At 51.4% G+C, this 13681-nt stretch overlaps 1 protein-coding gene across 4 annotated transcripts in view; it reads right to left on the bottom strand.

Annotated features, from left to right (window-relative positions):
• NCCRP1 (non-specific cytotoxic cell receptor protein 1 homolog (zebrafish)) overlaps window positions 1–13306 on the bottom strand; it is a 14109-nt gene extending 803 nt beyond the window's left edge. Inside the window, exons 1-5 of one of the 4 annotated variants that reach the window (XM_023760583.1) lie at window positions 13036–13306; window positions 1844–2230; window positions 1236–1298; window positions 1104–1155; window positions 393–488 (exon numbers count right to left, since the gene is read on the bottom strand). In XM_023760583.1, the coding sequence (XP_023616351.1) occupies window positions 393–488; window positions 1104–1155; window positions 1236–1298; window positions 1844–2230; window positions 13036–13204 (767 nt within the window). In that variant the 5' untranslated portion in view covers window positions 13205–13306. Of the gene's footprint in view, window positions 1–392; window positions 489–1103; window positions 1156–1235; window positions 1299–1843; window positions 2231–3153; window positions 3197–4164; window positions 4190–13035 lie in introns of those variants that run through there. The other 3 variants (XM_014462612.2, XM_014462615.2, XM_014462614.1) reach the window with 3 other exon arrangements.
• Between the last annotated feature and the right edge of the window lie 375 nt (window positions 13307–13681).

Here is a 13681-nt window from a genome sequence, read left to right as displayed (position 1 = left end):
AACACATTTAGGGACCAGGCAAGCCCCCTTGACCCCTTTTGGGGATTCATCACTCTGGATCACAGTCCAGTGGGAGGCAGTGACAGCAGACAGTCAGACAGCATGGGGCTGGTCAGGGAAGCTTCCCTGTGGAGCCATGTGTAACTGGCTCCTGAAGGACAAGGATGAACCGTCCTGAGAAAGACAAGCATCTGAAGAGGAAAGAACAGCCTTGGGCCTGGCACATTTCAAAACCTGAAGGTGTCAGAGAGAAGGGGCCACAGAGGTGGGCAGGGCTGGGTCCTGCAGGGACAGGAGAGTCCTGGTGGGAGGCTCAGACCAAAGGGGAGGGCGGGGCGGGGCTTGTGCCTTGGGGAGCCGCTGTGTGCACCCTGGTGGGGGGAGGCACGTACCAGTCCATGACAGTAATGTCTGGCTGCTCGTCATCAAGAAGCTCCTCCCACAGGCCCTCGGCCAGCAGATCCACACACTGATGCTTCACCGTCCAGCTGTGAGAGAGGGCACAGGGGAGGCGGGCTCTGGGACCTGCTGGCATTCTTGGGCATCTCCCAGGCCAGCCTGACCCCAGGGAGCAGGAAACCTGATCACAGCACCCTCATATCCAGGGGACCCCGGTATGGGCGCTGGGCCCTCACCGGGCGCCTTACAGTCTCGGTTCCCATCACCCTCTCGGCAGGCGATGCATTCTGAACCCTGTGCTTCGGTGGGGAAACCGAGGCTCAAGAAGGGAAGTGAGTTGCCCAATGTCAAGCAGCAAAGAAGCTCCGGGCCAGCGTGACTCTGAGCCCCTGAGTTACACCATCTCACACACTGCCCAGAAGCGGGGCTCAGATTCTCGGGGCCTGGGGACTCGCCTCCTCCCAGGGGAAGAGGCTCAGCAGAGGAACAATAATAGCTGCTACTTGTGAACACCTACTATGTGTAAGCCAGACCTGGCCAAAGCCTGTGCTGTGTGTTAGGGGCATTCTCTGGGCAGGTGACTAACTCTGTGTTTACAGAGCAAGAAACTGAGGCCCAGAGAGGCAAAGCCATTTTCTCCAGGTCCCCCAGCAAGGAAGGCTGGAGGAGGGAATCCATCGCAGGCCCGGGGCCTGGCCACTCACCTGCAGTTGTGCTGGAGCTGCTCAGTCCTAATGTACCACCCACGGAAGTTGCCTGCCAGGTGGAGGAGCAAAGGGTGAGAAAGCACAGAGTGTCTGGCGCCCTCCCCTGGGGACCAGCCCCCAAGCACTCACCCAGCGTCTCCAGGGGCTGCCGAGTGGGGCCAGTAGGGGGCGCTGGCTCATAAATGTTGATGCCTGAAATGGGCAGGTGATGCACAGAGCCTCAGGCCTGCTGGAGCTGCCCCTGTCCACCCTCTCCCCGCACCCTACCCCCAGGGCCCCTCTGGAAGGGCAGGAAGCTGTGCCACCCACCAGGCCAGACCAGTCTGGCAGGGGTGAGTGAGCCAAGGGCCCAGGGACAGCCCTGAGAATGTCCTGGGGGAGAGGGACCAGGTGCGTTCTGGTGAGGCAGAGACAGAGGGACAGGGAGGCACCAAGAAAAAGGCACTTAGGATATAGGTAGAGGGAGGAGCGGGAGGAGCGGGGTGGGGGGGGACGGGGAGCAGGAGGAAGGGAGTGAGCCGGGGTGACAAGAGACACAGGGAGAGCTAGAGACACATGGCACAGAAGGAGACAGAGGCAGGGATACAAGGCAGGACAGAGCCTCAAGCAGACAGACAGAGGTACAAATAACAGAGACAAAGGCACAGAAACAGGGATAGCGAGACAAGGGATGGAAGAAGAGCAGAGGATCTGGGTAAGCAGCGTTGGGGAAGAAGCTAGGCTGGCGGCACCCGCACCTTCGGGGTTGGGCGAGCGCAGCAGGTTGCGGTAGAGCGGCCGCCGCAGGAAGAGCAGCTTCCAGGTGAGGCCCGGCGGCAGCTCCAGGCTCGCGCCCGGCGGCCCCCACTCCTGCAGCAGCAACTGCCGCGCGTGGGCCTCCGACGGCTCCTCTGCCGGGGACACACCGGGGCTCTCGGGGGTAGCGGGCGACGGCGGCGACTGCAGTGGAGGTGGCGACGGTGGCGAGGGCGGCTCCCGGGGGCTCTGGGGGCTCGCGGGCTCCTCGGAATCCATCCCGGCGCCGAGCTCGCGTCCCTCCTGCACCTCCTCCATCCGGGCGGGCGACTGTCCGGGCTCCGCCGCAGGGCTCGGGGTAACTGGGTCGGGGGGGCGGGGCTCTCCAGCTGAAATTAAAGAGAGGGGTGTGTAGTGGGAAGGATCTGGGCCCGCAGGCACTCCTCCCTCGGACGGAGGAGGCCAGGTCCCCAGCCCTTCCTCCCGCAGAGCCAGGAGTTCAGGCCCCCAGCCCCCTCCAGTCTCAGACCAGGCGGCCAGGTCTTAGCCCCGCCTCAGTTTCCCAAGCCTCCTGCTCAATTCCCCGGAGCGCTGGCCTGGGATTGGGGTGTGACAAGGGAGCTAATGCTCTCTAAGGAGGCCCATCCACCTCATTAAGATCCAGCAGGACCCTCGCTGGTTCGCTCAGTGGATAGAGCGTCGGTCTGCGGACTGAAGGGTTCTCCCGGGTTCGATTCCAGTCAAGGGCACCTGCCTGGGTTGCAGGCTCAATCCCCAGTAGGGAGCGTGCAGGAGGCAGCCAATCAATGATTCTTTCTCATCATTGATGTTTCTCTCTCTCTCTCCCTCTCCATTCCTCTCTGAAATCAATAAAAACATATTTTTTAAAAAAAGATCCAGCTTGGCAGGAGGTTAACTAATGAAGACCCCCTCTTTCAGCCTCTCCTCTCAGCAGAGGGGGTGTCAGCAGAGGCGGGGGGGGGGCCTGCTCTGTCCCCACCTGGGACACGCCCTTGGGACCCTGACATTTCCTGTTCTGGAGACCAAGGTGGGTGCAGGGCAGAAAGAGACCTATAGCCAGAGACAGGGAGTCACCCACATGGGGGTCCCTGGTGAGACACTGAGATAGCAGCAGAGACGGAAGCAGCAACACTCTCTGGGTTTTTGGGGTGCCAGCACCCCTTCCTGGGGCTGGGGCAGGCAACACAGGCTGCCAAAGCCTCCTCCCTCAGAGGAGGAGTTTGGAGTGAGGGATGGGACCGTGGCGGGGGCAGGAGGTGGGGGTGTGGAGGAAGTGGGATGGTGGAGAAACCTGTAGGGCCAGATGCCCACGGCCACATCCTGCCCACGCCACATCCCACACCAGGCCAGCACAGGCGCAGAGTTCCACACAGATTCCGTGTCAGCCAGTGCTTTCTGCTTGCTGGGTGCCCGTCTAAGTGCGCGCACGTTCATTTCATCCCCTAAGACCAGAGGAGGGAGGTGCTGCTATTACACGGAAAGGTAACAGCAAACGTGTTGTGGAGCTGTGTGCGCCCCACGTGCTCCAGTCCCATCTCACATGCACACCAACCCTATGTGGGTGCTGTTGCTACCCCTGTTTCACAGATGAAACAGAGGCCACTCTCACAGGCCTGGGAGCTTCCTGCCCCAGATTGGAGGGGAAACATGCTGCAGACACTGGGAGCTGAGTTCACACCCCAGTGACGACACTCATGCAACAGGGCTGACTGTGCCAGGGACTGTTCCAGCTCTTCGGGTGGGGTGATTAATTCAATCTCCGCATCCTCCCTAGGAAGCAGATACTAAACTCATTTTGCAGACGAGGAAACTGAGACACAGTAAGGTCTAGTAACTCACACAAGGTTGCACAGCTGATATGTGGCAGGTTGGATACACAGAACTTCAGATAAGATACACAGGGACACAGATTCAAATCACACCAAGGAGAAACACTGGTCCACACAGAAGCAGACAGGAGATAATAATGGTCATATTTATTGTCTGTCTTTAACTCCCTGAACTTCTCAACAACCTCAGGAAGCAGAAACTGATAATAATACCTCCATTCACAGATCAGAGGCAGAGAGGTGAAGCAACCTGGCCTGGGAAAGTTGGGAATTAGCCAATTTAGGGTCCTGGCAGGCAGAAAGGACCCATGGGAGGGGACAAACCAACTAATACATACTGGCGCCTAGCCCCACTGCACATGGAAGCTCCCAGGAGACTTCCAGACAAGCACTCAAAGAGCCCAGGACAACCCAACAATCAGAGACTCTCCCCAGGCATCACAAACCCACACCCTCTCTGGTGGCTTGCCCACCTGTCCTCATTGGAGGAGGAGGAGGACGAGGAGGAGAAAGAAGAGTGTGGCCCGTAGAGTCAGAGCTGTCTCCAGGTTAGAATCCAGGGCAGGGCAGGGAGTTGCTGGGAGCCAGGCACCTAAAAATAAGGGCAAGGGAGAGTCTGCAAAGTGGAAATCGACACCCCCTCCTCTGCCTGCCCCCTGCCTGCCATGGTTTCCACATCATTCCTTCCCTGAGAGTGGACACACACACACACACACACACACACACACACACACACACGGTGGCAGCCAGGGGGTTCTATGAAAGCCCAAAGCCAACAACTCACTCCCCCACTTACACCTGCCATGGCTCCCCAGTGTCTTCAGCAAGTCCCAGGTTTCTGGCAGGCATCCGAGGCCCCAGATCCCTGAGCCCCGCCTCTGTGATCTGTTCTCTCTCATCTCAGGGATTTTGCTCCTGAAGTTCTTCCCACCTGGAATGCCCTGCCTTCTCCCCACACCCCCACACTTAGAGGTCCCCAAGCATTAAGGCACCTCAGATTCACCCAGGGAGCTTGTTTAAAATGTGTATTTTCAAGCCCTCCTCCCAGGAGTCCTACTCAGTCCCTCTGCCCCCAGAATCTAAAAGTCAAGAAGCGAGAACCAAGATGGCAGCATAAGTAAACACCTATACTTGCTGCCTCTCACAACCACATCAAAATTACAACTAAAAGGCAGAACAACTACCACCCAGAACCATGGGAAAGCTGGCGGAGTGGAAGTTCCACAACTAGAGAGGTGAAGAAAGTGCATCGAGACTGGTAAGAGGTGTGGAGGCGCGGCAAGTGCTGGCACCTGGATGTGCTGCTCTTTTAATGAGGAGGAAGATACAAGCTCTCGCTTGCTCTGAACTCCAGTTCCAGGCGAGACTCTGGGGGACCCAGACACATATGAAGAGAAACTGGACTGTCTGGCATCGGAACAGGAATGCGAGGGTGGCTTTCTCTCAGAAGTGCTCGCAGTGATCGTTGTTCCTGCACGGGGGCGTGGGACCCGGAGACCCAGGGACCTCTCTGATGCAGGGCTGACTGGCAGGCATTGTGTTTGCTCTGCCCTGGTGATTCCCAGAGACCCCGCCCCACCCACTTTAGGATCCCACCCAAGCTGTGTGCATCAGCTTTTGCATAAGAATGTCCTGTCCTCTCTCCACCTAAAACCTGTCAAACTGCAGCTGGGTCAGAGAGCCCCAGAGCTTCCAAAAGAAGGCCCAAGGCCGGCAGCAGCATCCTGCCTTGCTTCACAGCTGGGCCTCATCTGGGCACTTACAAACCCCATACAAAGAGTAGGAATCTGCAGATGTCTCTGTAGCTCCTGCTGGGCAGCCCCAGACAGTGGCTGACTTTGCACCTTTTTGGAGATCCAAGAGCCAGTGTACCCAGTGGTCAGAGTGAGACCATACCGGATTACAACTCTTCACATCCATGAGACACTCTCAAGGGGCAGACTCAGTGAGCACCAAAGCCCCACTGAAGCAAGTCCTGCCCCATAAGGGTGTCTCCTGCACAACAGATCTTTCAGTGAAGACACAGATGGTCATCACAGCCAATTGGCCTGTAGGTCAATTCCTCCCAATGACACCAACAGCAATCAAGGGTTAACTAAAACAAGACTGTGCAAACAGCCCACAAAGGGGTGCACCAAGAGTGTCCACCTCAGGTGACTGGGGAGGCTGAGCCACTGGGCCCTATAGGACACCTACCACACAAGGCCACTCTATCAACTCAAGGAGACTTAGTAGCTACCCAGTACATAGAAACAAACACAGGGAAGCAGCCAAAATGCAGAGACAAAGAAATAAGTCACAAATGAAATAAACGGATGAAAGCAAAATACTGGATATAGCGTTCAAAACCACGGATATCAGGTTACTCAAGAATCTTCTAGAAACCTCCAAGAAATTTAGTGAGACCCTCAAGGATATGAAAAAGGACCAATCAGAAATTAAGCATACACTGACTGAAATAAAGAATAATATACAGAGATCCAAAAGCAGAGTAGAGGATTCCAAGAATCAAGGCAAAGATTTGAAATATGAAGAAGCAAAAACACCCAACCAGAAAAGCAAAAAGAATCCAAAAATATGAAGATAGTGTAAGGAGCCTCTGGGACAACTTCAAGCGTACCAACATCCAAATTATGGATGAAGAAGAGAGAGAGCAAGATATTGAAAACCTATTTGAAGAAATAATGACAGAAAATTTCCCCTACCTGGTGAAAGAAATAGACCTACAAGTCCAGGAAGCGCAGAGAACCCCAAACAAGAGGAATCCAAAGAGGACCACACCAAGACACATCATAATTAAAATGCCAAGGGCAAAAGACAAAGAATTTTAAAAGCAGCAAGAGAAAAACAGTTAGTTACCTACAAGGGAGTTCCCATACGACTGTCAGCTGATTTCTCAACAGAAACTATACAGGCCAGAAGGAAGTGGCAAGAAATATACAAAGTGATGAATAGCAAGAACCTACAACCAAGATTACTCTGCCCAGCAAAGCTATCATTTAGAATTGAAGGTCAGATAAAGAGCTTCACAGACAAGAAAAAGCTAAAGGAGTTCATCACCACCAAACAGTATTATATGAAATGCTGAAGGGTATTCTTTAAGAAGAAGAAGAAAAAGAAAAAGGTAAAGATAAAAAATTATGAACAACAAGTGACAACAAATACATATCTATCAACAAGTGAATCTAAAAATCAAATAAATAAAAAACCTGATGAACAGAACAGACTGATGAATGGAATAGAATCAGGGGCATGGAAAGGGAGCAGAATGACAATTCTTGGGGGGGTGGGGAAGGGGTTGTGGGGGGTGTGGGAAAAGATTGGACAAAGAGCTTACACCTATGGACGAGGTCAGTGGGGGTAAAGCGGGGGGGGGGGAGGCCTGGAGTGGGGTGAGAACCGGGTGGAGGGGAGCTATGGGGGGAAAAAAGAGGAACATTTGTAATAATCTCAACAATAAAGATTAAATGAATAAATAAATAAATAAATAAATAAATAAATAAATAAATAAAAGTTAAGAAGCTCACATCCCACATTCCTACTATGAGAAACATTTTTACCTAATTCTGAGGGATCCAGGAGAACAACCAGAGCCCTGCAAAGCCCAGTGGCTTTCAGCATTACAGCTCAAAGGTCTCCTTTCCAAACAGGTCTGTTGACCAAATGGCACCCTTCCCCAAAAGCCACCCTTCATACATCAGGAAACATTAAAAAACATGAGTGATGATGCGGCCACTTGGAAAACAATTTTACAATTTCTTTTAAAACTGATTATCCTCCCACCCTATAACCAGGCAATCCTGCTCCTAGGATTTAGCCTCAAATGAAAGGCCATGTCCCCACAAAGACCTGCACCCAACACTTTCTAAAAATACAGTTGACCCTTAAACAACATGGGTTTGAATTGTGTGGGTCCACGTATAGGCAGGTTTTTTAAATCAATACTGAAAATTTATTTTCTCTTCCTTATAATTTTCTTAATAACATCGTCTTTTCTCTAGCTTATTTTATTGTAAGAATATAGTACACTAGAGACCTGGTGCATGAATTCGTGAACAGGTGGGGTTCCTTGGCCTGGCCAGCAATCGGGGCCGATTGGGGGCCATCTCGCCCAGTCCCGATGGGGGCCGATGGGGGCTGGCAGGCCGAGGAGGGACTGTGGGAGGGCTCCAGGATGTGTCTGGCCCTCTTACCCAGTCCCTATTGGCCAGACCCCAGCAGCAAGCTAACCTACTGGTCGGAATGTCTGTCCCTTGGTGGCCAATGCACGTCATAGCAACTGGTCGAGCGGTCGACTGAACGGTTGACCGATTGGTCAGACACTTAGCTTATTACACTTTTATTATATAGGATAATACATATTACATACAAAACATGTGTTAATTGACTACTTATGTTATCAGTTAGACCATAGGTCAGTGATGGCGAACCTTTTGAGCTCGGCGTGTCAGCATTTTGAAAAACCCTAACTTAACTCTGGTGCCATGTCACATATAGAAATTTTTTGATATTTGCAACCATAGTAAAACAAAGACTTATATTTTTGATATTTATTTTATATATTTAAATGCCATTTAACAAAGAAAAATCAACCAAAAAAATGAGTTCGTGTGTTACCTCTGACACGCGTGCCATAGGTTCGCCATCACTGCCATAGGTTATCTGGTCAACAGTAGGTTATAAGCAGTTCAGTTTGGGGGGAGTCAAAGATTATATGTGGAGCCCTAGCTCAGTGGTTAGAGTGTTGGTCCAAGGATTGAAGGGTGGCAAGTTTGATTCTGGTCAAGGGCACCTACCTTGGTTGCAGGCTCGATCTCCTGCTCCTGTTGGGGCATGTGCAGGAGGCAACAAATCAATGTGTCTCTCTCACATCAATGATTTTCTCTCTCCCCCTCCCTTCCACTGTCTCTAAAAATCAATGAAAAAAAATATCCTAGGGTGAGAATTAACCAAAAAAATGGTTATATGTAGATCTTTACTGTACATCCCTCACCCCCACATTGTTCAAGAGTCAACTATAGCTTCAAATGAGAACAATATGTGTCCATCAACAGGTGAATGGATAATGTAGGCGACCTCCATCCATACCATGGACTATTCTAAGTGAGAAAAAAGCCTGAGCTATTGAAACATGCAACCACATGGGCGAAACTAAAATCATCACAAAGAGTGACAAAGGGATAGGAGCAAGATGGCGGCGTAGGTAAACACCGGAGACCGCTGCCGCATACAACCATTTCAAAAATACAACTAAAAGACGGAACGGACATCACCCAGAACCACAGGAAGGCTGGCTGAAGAGAGACTCTACAACTAGAAGGAAAGAGAACAGCAAACCGAGGCTCAGAGGAGGCGCAGTGTGGAAAATACAAAGGTACCGAGGTGCGCGCGAAAGCGGGCTGGTGGCTGAGGGCGCGGTTGTCGTTTTCGGTCGGGAGTGAGTCTCAGACTCTGGGCTCCAGATCCGGGCGAGTCTCTGGGGATTCAGACTCAGACGGGAGAAGCGGGATTATCCGGCATCAGTTGGAACCTGAGAGCAGCTTTCTCTCCGAGGTTTGCAGCGGCTGCCGGGGTTCTGAGAAGCAGAGCCTCTGGGAACGGGACTGAGAGCGGCCATAGCTGCTCCCTCCGCCTGCCCTGTTGATCCCGCCCCGCCCAAGCCCTGTGCACAGCCATTTGCCGATCGCCTCAGGCAAGGGCTGGATTAGCGCCTTCCCAGAAGATAGACGTTTTCCACACGGCTGGTTCCTACAGCCAGTCGGCCTGGTGGTCAAATCCCTCTAGTGTTAACTACAACAATTAAGGCTTGGCTAGAACAAGACTGCGCACAAAGACCACAAGGGGGTGCACCAAGAAAGCATAAAAGATGCGGAGACAAAAAAACATGACAGAAATGGAGGATATGGAGCTAAGAATCGCAATTTTGAGGGCTTGCTATAAACTTGAGCAGAGCCTCACGAAAACTAATGAGACCCTCGATGCTATGATAAAGAAATTAGAAAGTAAGCATACACGGACTGAAATAAAGAATATTATACCCAATAGCAGACCAGAGGAGCACAAGAATCAAACCAAAGATTTGACAAAAAACACCCAACTGGAAAAGCAAAATGAAAAAAGAATCCGAAAGTGTGAAGATAGTGTAAGGAGCCTCTGGGACAGTTTCAAGCGTACCAACATCAGAATAATAGGGGTGCCAGAAGATGAAAGACAGCAAGATATTGAAAACCTATTTCAAGAAATAATGGCAGAGAACTTCCCCCACCTGGTGAAAGAAATGGACTTACAGGTCCAAGAAGCGCAGAGAACCCCAAACAAAAGGAATCCAAAGAGGACTACACCAAGACACATCATAATTAAAATGCCAAGAGCAAAAGACAAAGAGAGAATCTTAAAAGCAGCAAGAGAAAGAGACTCAATTACCTACAAGGGAATACCCATACGACTGTCAGCTGATTTCTCAACAGAAACTTTGCAGGCCAGAAGGGAATGGCAAGAAATATTCAAAGTACTGAATACCAAGAACCTACAACCAAGATTACTTTATCCAGCAAAGCTATCATTCAGAATTGAAGGTCAGATAAAGAGCTTCACAGATAAGGAAAAGCTAAAGGAGTTCATCACCACCAAACCAGTATTATACGAAATGCTGAAAGGTTTCCTTTAAGAAGAGGAAGAGGAAAAAGGTAAAGATACAAATTGTGAACAACAAACATGCATCTATCAACAAGTGAATCTAAGAATCAAGTGAATAAATAATCTGATGTACAGAATGAACTGGTGATTATAATAGAATCAGGGACATAGAAAGGGAATGGACTGACTATTCTTGGGGGGGGGAAGGGGAATGGGAGATGCGGGAAGAGAATGGACAAAAATCGTGCACCTATGGATGAGGACAGTGGGTGGGGAGTGACAGCGGAGGGTGGGGCGGGAACTGGGAGAAGGGGAGTTATGGGAAAAAAAGAGGAACAAATGTAATCAGAACAGTAAAGATTTAATTTAAAAAAGAAAAAAAAGAAAAAAAAAAAGAGTGACAAAGGCCAGGTAAAAAAAGAGCATGGCTGGCGTAATTTCATTTATATCAAATTCTAGAAAAGACAACAGTAATCCTATCTAATAAAGATGGAATATGCAAATTGACTATCACACCGTCACAAAGATGGCGGCACCCAGTCCCCTCAGCCCCACCCGAGTCCCCCAGTCCTTTCAGCCCCGCTGGGAGTGGCAGGCGGGTCTGGTTGCTCCTTGCTCCCGCTGCTGGAGTCCCACAGTCCTTTCAGCCCAGCCAGTGGGGCGGCAGGCACATGGTGTGGCCAGACCTACCCTCAGCCCCCCAGCTGCCCAGGGCTGGCCTGAGGTGCAGGCAAGCCCCAGATGGTGGCTCCCCCGTCACCTAGGGCTGGCCGAGGCACAGGCAAGCCTCGGATGTTGGCTGCCCAGCTGCCCAGGGCAGGCCCGAGGCTCAGGTAACCAGGGACGGCTGAGGCTTGCGCTGCTGGCAGTGGCAGCAGCAGAGGTGTGATGGGGGCATCTCCTTCCCCTGATGGCCGGGTTGCCTCCCACTTCTGAGGGCTTCCAGACTGTGAACAGGCAGGGCTGAGGGACCCCCTCCCTCCAGTGCATGAATTTTCATGCACCAGGCCTCTAGTCTACATATATAAAAGCCTAATATGCAAATTGTCCCCTCGGGAGTTCAACCATGAGACTGGGAGTTCGATCACTCGCTATGACGTGTGCTGCCCACCAGAGGGTGGCGCGGAATGAAGGAAGGCCCCAGCTGGCAGCCGGAAGACCCTGATTGGCCCTGATCGCTGGCCAGGCCTAGAGACTCTACCTGTACACGAACTTCGTGCCCTGGACCTCTAGTTTGGAATAAAAAAGAGCAGGTGGAGGGTAGCCTGAGCTGGGGATGAACTGCAAAGACATATGGGAGTAGACTTCCTGGGTTGATGAAATGTTCAGTCTTTTGTTTGAGCAATAGGCGAAAGGTGGCACCATTTGCAGAGAGGGGAAGAGAGACCAGAACAGATGGGGCGGTGCAGGAAATCAAGCATTCCATTGTACATGTGTTAGGTCCTGGGCATCCAAAGGGTGATAACCAGGGGTGGCTGATGTTCAAGGCTGGAGTTGAGACAGGGTCAGGGCTGAGACACAAATGCGGGGCTGAATGAGGTAATAAAAGCAATACAGGCATACCTCAGAGATATTGCGAGTTCCATTTCAAACCTTGTGTGTCCTTGGGCAAAGGACTTCCTTTTCCAAGCCTTAGTTTCTCAGCTATAAAACTGTGCCACTCTCCCCCTCACTCATGGTGTCCCATCGTTTTGCTGGTCCTTGACCTACAAATTCCTTCCACCTCAGGGCCTTTGCACAGGCTGCCACATCTGCCTGCAAGGCTTCACGTTCCATGCTTCCATGGCTGCTTTCATCTCCACTGAAATGTCACCTCTTCATAACGCACATATCCTTCTGGCTTTTTTTCTACCTAACAATATATCTTGGTAATTGTTCCCTGTTGGTTTGTCAACAGTAATCTGGGCCTTCCCCTGTTATTCCCTATTGCCACACCCTGTTCTTTCTTTCATGAACTTAGGTATTTGTAAATACCTTAAGTATATGATTATGCTCACTTGGTCATGAACTGTCACCCCGTGAGAATGTCAGACTCACCAGGGTAGGGCCTTGGGTGGTTTGTTTATTATTTGTGCCCAGCTCAGAGATGACATAGACTGATTGCTCTCTTTGCTGACAGGGAGGGCAAGAAGGCCCGGCTCCCGGCAGGAGTACAAGACTCTGCCAGCCAAGGAACCACATTCAACGCACCCAAGTCTAGTTCTCACCATTCCTGCTTCAAAGTCAGTGTCACCCTAGGAGTGTCAGTTTGTCCCAAGGCTTAATCCCCCTAATAGAGAGAATGGGGGGATGGTGTCTTGGACAGCAGGCACAGGGGCTTAGAGGAGCCCTGACTGTGGGGGATGGGAAAGCCCAGCCAGGTCAGGAGGGGGCTTGAGGGTGGGAGAAATGTGGGCTGGGTTGGGTGTTGTCTCCTTTAATATTAACCACAGGGGTGGGGAGCAGTTGTGCTGGGAGCCAGCTTCACCCTGCAGGGGGCAGCAGAGAGGCAGGGATGAGTGAGGATAGAAGGAAGAAATAAGAAGGGACAGAGAGAAAGGGAGGGAAGGGGGGTGGGAGGGAGAGAGACAAAGATAAAAAGAGAGAAGAGGTAGAGAGATCTAGAGAGGCTGAAACAGAGACAGAAAGAAAGAGACGTACATCCTTGGGGTGGGGTTGACCAGAGCCAGGGAAGGACCCAGAAGTCAGAAATACCCAGGAAGCATTACCTGGGACAGGGGCAGGTGGGAGTCCTGTAGCGGCCGGGGAGGAGGCAAGGCGTGGCACACAGAGAAATATGCCCCGTGTCACACATGAAGTCCGTGCAGATCTCTGCTGTGGCATTGATGGGAACAGTGGAGCACTGCCAGCTTCCTGAATGGCCATCAACAGGGACATTCAATAAACCATGATATGAATAAATCATGTTTCACATGCTCCATTAGCAGGTTGCTTCTTATGTAACAGCTGGGACCAACCACCAAGATACAATGTTGGGTAGAAAAAACCAGGCACAGAAGGTGTACTGTGGAGTTATGTACAGTGGGACGCATGTCTGTATATGCCTGTGGGTGTGTCCTGGTACGCGCATGCATTTCTGGAAGGAGATGCAAGTTGCTTGTACCGGTGGCTGCCTCTGGGAGGGGTGAGAGGCTGCAATGGGGACGAGGTGGACTTTGCATTTCCCCCTTGGAATTTGTGCCATGTGCTAAGGTTACCTGTTCAATACTAATAAGAATGAGAGAGAGAGAGAGAGAGAGAGAGAGAGAGAGAGAGAGAGAGAGAGAGAGAGAGAGAGAGAAGTCAGAGATAAAGGATGGGGAGAGAGGGAGGAGAGAGGGAGGAAGAAAGGAGTTAATTTTTTTTTTTTAATCC

This window comes from Myotis lucifugus, unplaced genomic scaffold (assembly GCF_000147115.1).
Source record: "Myotis lucifugus unplaced genomic scaffold, Myoluc2.0 scaffold_185, whole genome shotgun sequence".
Lineage (NCBI taxonomy): Eukaryota > Metazoa > Chordata > Mammalia > Chiroptera > Vespertilionidae > Myotis > Myotis lucifugus.
This window is presented reverse-complemented; position numbering and strand designations above follow the sequence as displayed.